This window comes from Babylonia areolata, chromosome 21, assembly GCF_041734735.1.
Source record: "Babylonia areolata isolate BAREFJ2019XMU chromosome 21, ASM4173473v1, whole genome shotgun sequence".
Classification (NCBI taxonomy): domain Eukaryota; kingdom Metazoa; phylum Mollusca; class Gastropoda; order Neogastropoda; family Buccinidae; genus Babylonia; species Babylonia areolata.
Window position 1 is genome coordinate 2,588,213 of NC_134896.1, and position 14,218 is coordinate 2,602,430.

At 48.9% G+C, this 14,218-nt stretch overlaps 1 protein-coding gene across 1 annotated transcript in view; it reads right to left on the reverse strand.

The window, feature by feature from the left end:
* Window positions 1–14,218, reverse strand: part of LOC143296739 (protein O-mannosyl-transferase TMEM260-like) — a 63,402-nt gene that overhangs the window by 5,390 nt on the left and 43,794 nt on the right. Inside the window, exons 14-19 of the mRNA XM_076608802.1 lie at window positions 13,103–13,233; window positions 10,427–10,481; window positions 9,904–10,052; window positions 6,047–6,226; window positions 4,359–4,409; window positions 622–709 (exon numbers count right to left, since the gene is read on the reverse strand). Of these exons, the coding sequence (XP_076464917.1) occupies window positions 622–709; window positions 4,359–4,409; window positions 6,047–6,226; window positions 9,904–10,052; window positions 10,427–10,481; window positions 13,103–13,233 (654 nt within the window). The remainder of the gene's footprint in view (window positions 1–621; window positions 710–4,358; window positions 4,410–6,046; window positions 6,227–9,903; window positions 10,053–10,426; window positions 10,482–13,102; window positions 13,234–14,218) is intronic.

Consider the following 14,218-nt stretch of genomic DNA (forward strand, 5'->3'; position numbering starts at 1 on the left):
CAGTGAAGGACAATCATTTGCAGATCTGGACAGATTGAGAACACAGCGAAGGGCAATCATTTGCAGATCTGGGACAGATTGAGAACACAGCGAAGGACAATCATTTGCAGATCTGGGACAGATTGAGAACACAGCGAAGGACAATCACTTGCAGATCTGGGACAGATTGAGAACACAGTGAAGGACAATCATTTGCAGATCTGGGACAGATTGAGAACACAGCGAAGGACAATCATTTGCAGATCTGGGACAGATTGAGAACACAGCGAAGGACAATCATTTGCAGATCTGGGACAGATTGAGAACACAGCGAAGGACAATCATTTCCTTCAACTTTCTGCAAGCAATGATAAATGAATGCTTTTCTTCAAAAAATGTTCCCTTATACACATACACCACACAGACACACACACACATATACACACAAACTCAACCAGCCCCCTCTAAAAGAGCATGAAGGGACGAATGATTTCTGATGAGGTCAACAGAAACGGAGTACTGAGAACAAAAGCCTACACATCGCAGCAATCATCAAGTTCTGGTTTCTGATTTTCAAAGAAATTGTATTGCACATCCCAGAAGAGTATACTGTGAATGCATCCCAACAGACAATGACCTGACCTGGTAAGCATGGCGTAGAAGTGAGGATTTCTCCTTGGTGTTCTGTATGGAATCCACCGACTCCAGTAAGTACAGACCTGCCACTGTCCTGTAACACACACACTACACACATAGCACCATACACTACACACATGGCAACCTACATAACACATTACATACACACACTAAACACTTAGCACCATACACAACACACTGCATACACATACATTACACACATTGCATCATTCACTACACACATTGCACAATAAACAACACTACACACATAGCACCATACGCAACACACTACACACATAACATAGGGGTGCAAGTCTTCCAGCATATGTAGCAATTGTGAACAGTCACTGTGTAGCAATTGTGACAAAAAAACTTTGAACCAACTGACTCTGAGTCTGTTTCTGAAATTACGTCAGCAAGGATGGGGCAATACCCTCCCTTCATGGCTGCAGTTTTAGTGTACGTTATTTAGATCTGGGAATTACAGCCGAAGTGCCAAAGATTCATTTGCAGCACTTGCATGAAATACTTATGTTTAAAGCGCTGCTGGTCTCTCATTTTGACATGGATTCACAGGCCTGCCTGATACCAAGATAAACTTTCGTAGCATTTGACGTCAATATTTTTTAGGTGTATTGCTGTGATTACGTCAGTCGATGATGCGGCTACACTTCATAGCTGCGTTAGTATACATAATATTTAGATCAGGGATCAATAGCTGACGTTCCGTAGATTCGTCCGCTTTACCAGCATGTTGTGTTATGTTTTGCGTGCGCCTTGACAGACACCACACATACACAGACAGACATACAGACAGACACCACACATACACAGACAGACATACAGACAGACACCACACATAGACATACAGACAGACACCACACATACACAGACATACAGACAGACACCACACATAGACATACAGACAGACACCACACATACAGGTCATCCTCTTCCACCTTCACAGCCGTTGGGAATGGTTTCCTCCTCTGCCTGGTCCGTCGTTGGGAGACTTCACATGCGGCAGGTAGTACCGGGTTACATGGTACCAGTAGCAAGGGCTACATAGCACCATATACAACACACTACACACATTGCACCATACACTACACACTACACACATTGCACCATACACTACACACACTGCACACATAGCACCATACACAACACACTGCACACATAGCACCATATGCAACACACAATACACATAGCATCATATAATACAAACATAGCACAACTCACCATGAAACCATGACTGATACACACACCTGTCTCTGTCAAACCATGACTGATACACACACCTGTCTCTGTCAAACCATGACTGATACACACACCTGTCTCTGTCAAACCATGACTGATACACACACCTGTCTCTGTCAAACCATGACTGATACACACACCTGTCTCCGTCAAACCATGACTGACACACACACCTGTCTCTGTCAAACCATGACTGATACACACACCTGTCTCTGTCAAACCATGACTGATACACACACCTGTCTCTGTCAAACCATGACTGATACACACACCTGTCTCTGTCAAACCATGACTGATACACACACCTGTCTCTCTGTCAAACCATGACTGATACACACACCTGTCTCTCTGTGAAACCATGACTGACACACACACCTGTCTCCGTCAAACCATGACTGACACACACACCTGTCTCTGTCAAACCATAACTGATACACACACCTGTCTCTGTGAAACCATGACTGATACACACACCTGTCTCTCTGAAACTATGACTGATACACACACCTGTCTCTGTCAAACCATGACTGATACACACACCTGTCTCCGTCAAACCATGACTGACACACACACACCTGTCTCTGTCAAACCATAACTGATACACACACCTGTCTCTGTGAAACCATGACTGATACACACACCTGTCTCTCTGAAACTATGACTGATACACACACCTGTCTCTGTCAAACCATGACTGATACACACACCTGTCTCCGTCAAACCATGACTGACACACACACCTGTCTCCGTCAAACCATGACTGACACACACACCTGTCTCTGTCAAACCATGACTGATACACACACCTGTCTCTGTCAAACCATGACTGACACACACACCTGTCTCTGTGAAACCATGACTGACACACACACCTGTCTCTGTGAAACCATGACTGATACACACACCTGTCTCTGTCAAACCATGACTGATACACACACCTGTCTCTGTCAAACCATGACTGATACACACACCTGTCTCTGTCAAACCTTGACTGACACACACGCCTGTCTCTCTGAAACTATGACTGATACACACACCTGTCTCTGTCAAACCATGACTGACACATACACCTCTCTCTGTCAAACCATGACTGACACACACACCTGTCTCTGTCAAACCATGACTGATACACACACCTGTCTCTGTCAAACCATGACTGATACACACACCTGTCTCTCTGTCAAACCATGACTGACACATACACCTCTCTCTGTCAAACCATGACTGACACACACACCTGTCTCTGTCAAACCATGACTGATACACACACCTGTCTCTGTCAAACCATGACTGATACATACACCTGTCTCTGTGAAACCATGACTGATACACACACCTGTCTCTGTCAAACCATGACTGATACACACACCTGTCTCTGTGAAACCCTGACTGACACACACACCTGTCTCTGTCAAACCATGACTGATACACACACCTGTCTCTGTGAAACCATGACTGATACACACACCTGTCTCTGTCAAACCATGACTGATACACACACCTGTCTCTGTCAAACCATGACTGATACACACACCTGTCTCTGTGAAACCCTGACTGACACACACACCTGTCTCTGTCAAACCATGACTGATACACACACCTGTCTCTGTCAAACCATGACTGATACACACACCTCTCTCTCTGTGAAACCATGACTGATACACACACCTGTCTCTGTCAAACCATGACTGATACACACACCTGTCTCTGTGAAACCATGACTGATACACACACCTGTCTCCGTCAAACCATGACTGACACACACACCTGTCTCTGTCAAACCATGACTGATACACACACCTGTCTCTGTCAAACCATGACTGACACACACACCTGTCTCTGTGAAACCATGACTGACACACACACCTGTCTCTGTCAAACCATGACTGACACACACACCTGTCTCTGTCAAACCATGACTGACACACACACCTGTCTCTGTCAAACCATGACTGATACACACACCTGTCTCTGTCAAACCATGACTGATACACACACCTGTCTCTGTGAAACCATGACTGATACACACACCTGTCTCTGTCAAACCATGACTGACACACACACCTGTCTCTCTGAAACTATGACTGATACACACACCTGTCTCTGTCAAACCATGACTGACACACAAACCTCTCTCTGTCAAACCATGACTGATACACACACCTGTCTCTGTCAAACCATGACTGACACACACACCTGTCTCTGTCAAACCATGACTGATACACACACCTGTCTCTGTCAAACCATGACTGATACACACACCTGTCTCTCTGCATGCTGAAACCATGACTGCAGTGGCAAAAATCAAACAAATGAAAGTTACGAAGAAAGAACCCCCCGAAATCGGAGTATGGCTGCCTGCATGGCGGGGTAAAATCGATCATACACGTAAAAGCCCACTCATGTACATATGAGTGAAGGTGGGAGTTGCGGCCCACAAAGGAAGAAGAAGAAGAAAGAGAAGGAAAAAGTTCTGGTCTTACTTTGCTCTCCACATTTCCGCTGATGCTACGTCTTCCCATGTGGACTCTGACCTGCACAACACACCATGCTCACATATTTGTATTTGTATTTCTTTTCATCACATCAGATTTCTCTGTGTGAAATTCGGGCTGCTCTCCCCAGGGAGAGCGCGTCGCTACACTACAGCGCACCCATTTTTTGTATTTTTTCCTGCATGTTTTTTTTTTTTTTCCCTATCGAAGTGGATTTTTCTACAGAATTTTTCCAGGAACAACCCTTTTGTTGCCGTGGGTTCTTTTACGTGCGCTAAATGCATGCTGCACACAGGACCACGGTTTATCGTCTCATCCAAATGACTAGCGTCCAGACCACCACACAAGGTCTAGTGGAGGGGGAGAAAATATCGGCGCCTGAACCATGATTCGAACCAGCGCACTCAGATTCTCTCGCTTCCAAGGCGGATGCGTTACCTCTAGGCCATCACTCCACTATTATGCAATGTTCTGAAAATTTGGAATAATCCTCATGAAGAAAGGTACAATAATCTGCAGATATAACAAACTGATTTTTTTTTTTTTTGGACAAGTGTATGCAAGTGCATTTGTGTACACACATGTGCATGTGAGTGAGATCTTTGTGTGTCTTCAAAAGCATGTAAAAATATAACACGTTCCATGAATGACTGTGACTGAGTGAGCATATGTGTATGTGTGTGTTGGGGCGGGGGTGGGGTGGGGGTGGGGGACACAGAGCATGTGTGTGTGGGGGGAGGGGGGGACACAGACCACGTGTGTGTGTGGGGAGGGGGGGACACAGACCACGTGTGTGTGTGGGGAGGGGGGGACACAGACCACGTGTGTGTGTGGGGAGGGGGGGACACAGAGCATGTGTGTGTGTGGGGAGGGGGGGACACAGACCACGTGTGTGTGTGGGGAGGGGGGGACACAGACCACGTGTGTGTGTGGGGAGGGGGGGACACAGAGCATGTGTGTGTGGGGGGAGGGGGGGACACAGACCACGTGTGTGTGTGGGGAGGGGGGGGACACAGACCACGTGTGTGTGTGGGGAGGGGGGGACACAGAGCATGTGTGTGTGTGGGGAGGGGGGAACACAGAGCATGTGTGTGTGGGGGGAGGGGGGGACACAGAGCATGTGTGTGTGTGGGGGGGACACAGAGCATGTGTGTGTGTGGGGAGGGGGGGACACAGAGCATGTGTGTGTGTGTGTGTGGGGGGACACAGAGCATGTGTGTGTGTGTGTGGGGGGGGACACAGAGCATGTGTGTGTGTGTGTGGGGGGACACAGAGCATGTGTGTGTGTGTGTGGGGGGACACAGAGCATGTGTGTGTGGGGGGGAGAGGGGGACACAGAGCATGTGTGTGTGTGTGTGGGGGGACACAGAGCATGTGTGTGTGGGAAGGGGGGGACACAGAGCATGTGTGTGGGGGGGGGTGGGGAGGGGGGTACACAGAGCATGTGTGTGGGGGGGACACATGTGTGTGTGTGTGTGTGTGGGAAAGGGGGACACAGACCATGTGTGTGTGGGATGGGGGGTACACAGACCACGTGTGTGTGTGGGGAGGGGGGGACACAGACCATGTGTGTGTGTGGGGGGGGGGAGGGGGGGACACAGAGCATGTGTGTGTGGGGGGGGGGGGGGGGTGAGGGGGGGACACAGACCATGTGTGGGGGGGGGGGAGACACATACGCAGGCAGAGGGTGTGACCAGTTGGCAGTGAAGAGAGTGGAGGCAGAGAGCCACTCATCCAGGTCCAGGTGGGCCCCTTTCTTCACAAACTGCACGCACACGCCCAACGGCCGCAGGTGGTATGCCTCCTGCCAGGAGGGTTCATGGTCCTGCACCCCAATGCAGCCAAAGATGGGCCTTCTGCAACCACACCCGTCACCTCACTCACAGCTTTCAGTGTCAGGTCACTTAGAGCCGTCAGTGTCAGGTCACTTAGAGCCGTCAGTGTCAGGTCACTTAGAGCCGTCAGTGTCAGGTCACTTAGAGCCGTCAGTGTCAGGTCACTTAGAGCCGTCAGTGTCAGGTCACTTAGAGCCGTCAGTGTCAGGTCACTTAGAGCCGTCAGTGTCAGGTCACTTAGAGCCTTCAGTGTCAGGTCACTTAGAGCCGTCAGTGTCAGGTCACTTAGAGCCATCAGTGTCAGGTCACTTAGAGCCGTCAGTGTCAGGTCACTTAGAGCCGTCAGTGTCAGGTCAGTTGGAGTCTTCAGTTTCACGTCACTGGTCAGTTAGAGCCATCAGTGTCAGGTCACTTAGAGCCGTCAGTGTCAGGTCAGTTGGAGTCTTCAGTTTCACGTCACTGGTCAGTTAGAGCCTTCAGTGTCAGGTCACTGGTCAGTTAGAGCCTTCAGTGTCAGGTCACTGGTCAGTTAGAGCCTTCAGTGTCAGGTCACTGGTCAGTTAGAGCCTTCAGTGTCAGGTCACTTAGAGCCTTCAGTGTCAGGTCACTGGTCAGTTAGAGCCTTCAGTGTCAGGTCACTTAGAGCCTTCAGTGTCAGGTCACTTAGAGCCTTTAGTGTGAGGTCACTGGTCAGTTAGAGCCTTCAGTGTCAGGTCACTTAGAGCCGTCAGTGTCAGGTCAGTTAGAGCCTTTAGTGTGAGGTCACTGGTCAGTTAGAGCCTTCAGTGTCAGGTCACTTAGAGCCGTCAGTGTCAGGTCAGTTAGAGCCTTTAGTGTGAGGTCACTGGTCAGTTAGAGCCTTCAGTGTCAGGTCACTTAGAGCCGTCAGTGTCAGGTCAGTTAGAGCCTTTAGTGTGAGGTCACTGGTCAGTTAGAGCCTTCAGTGTCAGGTCACTTAGAGCCGTCAGTGTCAGGTCAGTTAGAGCCTTCAGTGTCAGGTCACTTAGAGCCTTCAGTGTCAGGTCACTTAGAGCCTTCAGTGCTACCTGTGACAGTGAACATCCAATGTGCAGTGTTACCTGTGGAAGTGGCAGTGCTACCTATGGTTGTGTCACCTGTGGCAGTCAGTGTTACCTGTGGCAGTGTCAGTGCTACCTGTGGCAGTCAGTGTGGCAGTCAGTGCTACCTGTGGCAGAGTCAGTGTTACCTGTTGCAGCAGTCAGTGCTACCTGTGGCAGAGTCAGTGTTACTTGCAGCAATCAGTGCTACCTGTGGCAGAGTCAGTGTGGCAGAGTCAGTGCTACCTGTGGCAGAGTCAGTGTGGCAGAGTCAGTGCTACCTGTGGCAGAGTCAGTGTTACTTGCAGCAGTCAGTGCTACCTGTGGCAGAGTCAGTGTGGCAGAGTCAGTGCTACCTGTGGCAGAGTCAGTGTTACTTGCAGCAGTCAGTGCTACCTGTGGCAGAGTCAGTGTTACTTGCAGCAGTCAGTGCTACCTGTGGCAGAGTCAGTATGGCAGAGTCAGTGCTACCTGTGGCAGAGTCAGTGTGGCAGAGTCAGTGCTACCTGTGGCAGAGTCAGTGTAACCTGTGGCAGAATCAGTGCTACCTGTGGCAGAGTCAGTGTAACCTGTGGCAGAATCAGTGCTACCTGTGGCAGAGTCAGTGTAACCTGTGGCAGAATCAGTGCTACCTGTGGCAGAGTCAGTGTAACCTGTGGCAGAATCAGTGCTACCTGTGGCAGAGTCTGTGTTACTTGCAGCAGTCAGTGTTACCTGTGGCAGAGTCAGTGCTACCTGTGGCAGAATCAGTGCTAACTGTGGCAGAGTCAGTGTGGCAGAGTCAGTGCTAACAGTGGCAGAGTCAGTGCTACCTGTGGCAGTGGCAGTGCTACTGTGCAAAACATCAACACTTAGTGTTTCCATCTGCCAGTGCTCCACGTCCAAACAGCTATATGCTGTTTCAAATCAACTGACTGGCAAAAGCAAAGAACTCTTACTGCCAAAAGACATTCCTCCTCAGGATCTTCTTGATGCTTTTAAAAAAAAAAATTTTAATTATTTTTTTTTATATACATATTTTACTGATAAAATCGCTAACATCCGACATGAACTGGATGCTTCTTCACCAGAGAATAAGTTTGATGAATCTAAAGGGGTTTTAATGACATGTTTTAGAACAATTTCTGAAAAGGCTGTAAGAGATTTTATTCTTTATTCTCTAAATAAGAACTGTGATTTGGATCCATTACCATCTAACCTTTTAAATGTGACATCCCAACATGCTACCCATGGCAGTTTTACCTGTGGCAGTAGCAGTGCTACCTGTGGCAATATCAGTGTGTCAGTGTCAGTGTTACATGTGGCAGTACTACCTAGTGTCAGTGCTACCCATGGCAGTGCTACCTGTGGCAGTGGCAGTGCTACCTGTGGCAGTGCTACTGTGACAGTGTCAGTGTTACCCATGGCAGTATCAATGTGACAGTATCAGTGCTATCTGTGGCACTATCAGTGTGACAGTGTCAGTGTTACCCATGGCAGTATCAGTGTGACAGTGGCAGTGTTACTCACGGCAGTATCAGTGTGACAGTGGCAGTGTTACCCACGGCAGTATCAGTGTGACAGTGGCAGTGTTACCCACGGCAGTATCAGTGTGACAGTGTCAGTGCTACCTGTGGCAGTGTATTATTATTATTATTATATTTATATAGCGCTAAATCCTGTGCAGAGACCAATCAAAGCTCTTTCACACCAGTCATTCACACGCATGCATAACTCTAAAACTGGAAAAAACTGAAGACAAGGAAGAGGCAGGGAAGGGAGGCTATTTTGGGAAGAGGTGGGTTTTAAGGCCAGACTTAAAAGAGCTGAGTGTGGAGACCTGTCGAAGTGAAAGAGGAAGTTCATTACAATTACAAGGTCCAGAGACAGAGAAAGAACAGCGGCCAACAGTTGAGTGTTTGAATCTGGGTATGCGTAAACAGAGTGGATCTGAAGCCGATCGTAGAGAGCGAGATGGAGTGTAGAGGTGAAGGCAGCCATAAAGATAGGAAGCGGCAGATTTGTGAATACATTTATAACATAGAGTGCTGATCTTGTACTTTATTCTGTGTGAGACAGGGAGCCAGTGGAGATGTTGCAAAAGAGGAGTGATGTGCTCAGATCTTTTCTTTCTGAGGACGAATCGGGCAGCAGAGTTCTGTATGCACTGAAGGGACTGAATGGATGAAGCAGGCAAACCAGACAATGGAGAGTTACAGTAGTCAAGGCGAGAGAGAAAGAGAGAAAAGACAAGTCTAGACGTTGCGTCAGTGGACAGATATTTCCGGATGGAACTGATGCGCCGCAATTGACAGTAGCAGGATTGACATGTCTGACATAAATTTTTGCATGGACAGTGTGTTGTCAAGAACAACACCGAGGTTCCTAACTGAACTGGAAAGAGGGATGGATGTACTGCCAAGTTTGACTGTGTCAGTTGTGATGGAAGACAGTGTCAGTGCTACCCGTGGCAGTATCAGTGTGTCAGTGTCGGTGTTACCTGTGGCAGAGCTACATGTGTTAGAGCTACCTGTGTCAGTGTTATCCGTGGCAGTGTCAGTGCTACCTCTGTAAGAGCTACCTGTGGCAGTGCTACCTGTGTCAGAGCCACCTGTGGCAGCGTCAGTGTGTCAGTGTCACCTGTGGTAGTGTCAGCGTTACCTGTGGTAGTGAGCGTCCAACAGCTGACGGAAGGTGAAGTGCTGCACTCCGTGCTGTGAGGTACCACTGTGCAGGTACAGTCTGCTGCCCGGCCACTGTATGTCAACGTGACGCCCCAACATGGGCACCGACCACTGGTACGTCAGCACCTGTCACACACACACACACACACACACACACGCACACACACACACACACACACAGAGCCATACAGACAGACACACACACACAGAGCCATACACACACACACACACACACAGCCACACACACACACACACACACACACAGCCATACAGACAAAACACACACACACACACAGACACACACACACATATAATACACCAACATCCATTCAGCAAACAGCCTTATATTCACTTGTTAGGACAGCCTCAAACAGTTTCATATTATCTGTAAAACACCAGCAGCAAATATCTTTCTTACATACATGACTTTACTGATCATTTGGAGCTGTTCTACTGAAAGGAGCCATAGCTGCTGGCCAAACTATGAAAATGCTACCCACCTCTTGATCAAACAGAGTGATGTCTGGTCTGACACCTTCAACCAAATGAAAGTATCTGAAAAAAAGAAAGGAGAGAGAGAGATTTTATGTGACATCATCAACCAAATGAAAGTGTCTGCCAAGAATACCCCCTCTTCACCCCCCCACCCCCCCAAAAAAACCAACCACCAAAAAACAGAGATATTTTGTGTGACTTCAACCAAATGTGTACATCTGAAAAAACAAAACACACACGCAAAACAACAACAACAACAACAAAACACACACACACACACAAAACAACAACAACAACAACAAAACACACACACACACACAAAACAACAACAACAACAACAAAACACACACACACACACAAAACAACAACAACAACAAAACACACACACACACACAAAACAACAACAACAACAACAAAACACACACACACACACACAAAACAACAACAACAACAAAACACACACACACACAACAACAACAATAAAACACGATGGAGTCTCCTGTCTGACCAAAGGATGAGTAGACAGGCAGGCTTATCTGTCGGTGTGTGTCCTCATATGGGAGAAGAGGCCGATTCTGGATGCGCAGCACTTCCCACAGGTGTTGCAAGGGAAAACGTCTCCAGAAGTTGAGCCCTGCTTCCTTCGCTCACGCTTCTCCTAATGGCCAGCGTTCTCTTGTTTTCAAACGTCTTTATGCCACTAGAGCACAACATCCTCCAGTGAGAGCGGCCAAGGGCATCAGTTTCCCAGGAAGCGATGTCTATGTCACAGGCTTTGAGGTTTGTCTTCAAGGTGTCCTTGAAGTGCTTGCAGGGTCTTCCAAGTTCATGGTGGCCTTCCTTCAGCTGGCCATACAAAAGCATCTTCAGGATCCTGCTGTCTGTCATGTGGACAACATGTCCTGTCCAGCGTAGCTGGCACTGGATCAGCAGGCTTTCGATGCTGGGCAGGCCGCTCCTCTCTAGGACCTGGAGGTTGGAGACCCTGTCTTGCCACTTTATGCCGAGGATCTTTCGTAGGCATCTCTGGTGAAACTGCTCAAGTTGTTGAAAGAGTCTGCCAAAGGCGGAGCTGGCCTTGGCGATGCGCAGCGTCACTTCTGCATCAAGGGCTCCATTGCTACATAGGGTGCTGCCCAGGTAGCAAAACTTGTCGACTGACTTGATCTCTGTGTCATTGATCTTGATAGCAGGTGGGGGAGAGGCACTGGCGTTCTGTGAGCTACCTGGTTGGTACATGGATCGGTCTTGCTGAGGCTGAGGGTGACTCCAAAGCGCCTGGAGGAGGTGGAGAACCTGCCCTGCTTCACTCCATTTACCACAGGGAACGGATCCGATATGTCAGTATTTTCCTGTACTCTTGTCTGCATGCCATCGTGGAATGACGCAATCAGCTGGATTAGGCTTTCAGGGCAGCCGAACTTTAGGAGGATCTTCCACAGACCACAGCGGTTGAAGGCCTTAGTCAGGTCTACAAAGACCATGTGGAGCTCCTTGTTCTGCTCACGGCATTTCTCTTGCATCTGGCATACGGCAAACACCATGTCACATGTTCCCCTGCCTGAGCGGAAGCCGCACTTTGCTTCAGGGATGACCGTGTTGGAGACATGGTCAACCAGTCTGTTCAGTATGATGCGGGCGAAGATCTTGCCGGCGATGCAGAGGAGAGAGATTCCATGGTGGTTATCGCAGGATATGTCATCTCCCTTCCGTTTGTAAATGTGGATAATTGAAGCATCCTTGAAATCCTGGGGGACCTCCCCTCTCTCCCAGACAGACTGGAACAGGGCAGTCAGCTTGTCTGTCAGCACCTCGCCTCCATACTTGTAGATGTCAGCCTGGATTCCATCCACTCCTGGTGCTTTTCCTGACGTTGTCAGCTTCAGGGCCTTCCGGGTCTCAGCCTTGGTGGGAGGGGCAGCTAGCAAGTCATTGACTGGTAGCTGTGGTAGGGCTGCAATTTCTTCGTCAGATATGGACAAGTCCCTGTTGAGGAGGGTGTTGAAGTGCTCTGCCCAGCAGGCAAGGATGTCTTTCTTGTCTGTCAGGAGGGTGGTCCAAGGCTCGGACAGGGGTTGATTCTGTGACTCTTGGCCCATACACAGCTTGGAGACCATCATGGAAGGTCTTCATGTCATGAGCATTAGCAGTGGACTGAAGCTTTTCAGACTTTCTATCCCACCAGGTGTTCTTCATCTCACACAGCCTCTTCTGTACGAGTTGCTTGGTTTGCAAGAACTGGTTCTCCTTCCTCTGGCAGTCTTTACTGGAAATGTGATCTTGATGCCGTATATGCAGTGTGTTCAGGAGCTTGGAGATTCCAGAGACGTTCTTGTCAAACCAGTCTTTTTGGCTCCTCCGTACAAAGCCGAGTGTGCAGCTGCTGCTGTGTACACAGCATCTCTAAAGGTGCTCCATACCTCTTCTACATCAGTCGACACACTACACACTGTGACACAACACACTACACACTGTAACATGACACACTACACACTGTGACACTACCCACTGTGACATGACACACTACACACTGTGACACAACACACTACACACTGTAACATGACACACTACACACTGTGACACTACCCACTGTGACATGACACACTACACACTGTGACACTACCCACTGTGACATGACACACTACACACTGTGACACAACACACTACACAGTGACACAGACCTGAGGGAGTTGGAGGGCAGGTCCCCTTTGGTCAGCACCAGAGCGTTGGGGGGAAGGGCGGCCAGCACTGTGCGGGCAAAGTCCTCCACTGTCCTGTTGTCACTCTGGTCACAGTGCCCCACGTTGATTGCCTGTCACAGGGCTACACGTTGATTGCCCGTCACAGGGCTACACGTTGATTGTGTGTCACAGGGCTACACGTTGATTGTGACAGTGCCCCATGTTGATTGTCTGTCACAGTGCCCCATGTTGATTGCCTGTCACAGGGCTACACGTTGATTGTGTGTCACAGGGCTACACGTTGATTGTGTGTCACAGGGCTACACGTTGATTGTGTGTCACAGGGCTACACGTTGATTGTCACAGGGCTACATGTTGATTGCCTGTCACAGGGCTACATGTTGATTGTCACAGGGCTACACGTTGATTGCCAGCATTGTCACAGGGCTACACGTTGATTGTGTGTCACAGGGCTACACGTTGATTGTGTGTCACAGGGCTACACGTTGATTGCCTGTCACAGGGCTACACGTTGACTGTCTGTCACACGGCTACACGTTGATTGTCTGTCACACGGCTACACGTTGATTGTCTGTCACAGGGCTACACGTTGATTGTGTGTCACAGGGCTACACGTTGACTGTCTGTCACAGGGCTACACGTTGATTGCCTGTCACAGGGCTACACGTTGACTGTCTGTCACACGGCTACACGTTGATTGTCTGTCACACGGCTACACGTTGATTGTCTGTCACAGGGCTACACGTTGATTGCCTGTCACAGGGCTACACGTTGATTGACTGCATTGTCACACGGCTACACGTTGATTGTGTGTCACAGGGCTACATGTTGATTGTTTGTCACAGGGCTACACGTTGATTGCCTGTCACAGGGCTACATGTTGATTGTTTGTCACAGGGCTACACGTTGATTGCCAGCATTGTCACAGGGCTACACGTTGATTGCCAGCATTGTCACAGGGCTACACGTTGATTGCCAGCATTGTCACAGGGCTACACGTTGATTGTCTGTCACAGGGCTACACGTTGATTGTGTGTCACAGGGCTACACGTTGATTGTGTGTCACAGGGCTACATGTTGATTGTCACAGGGCTA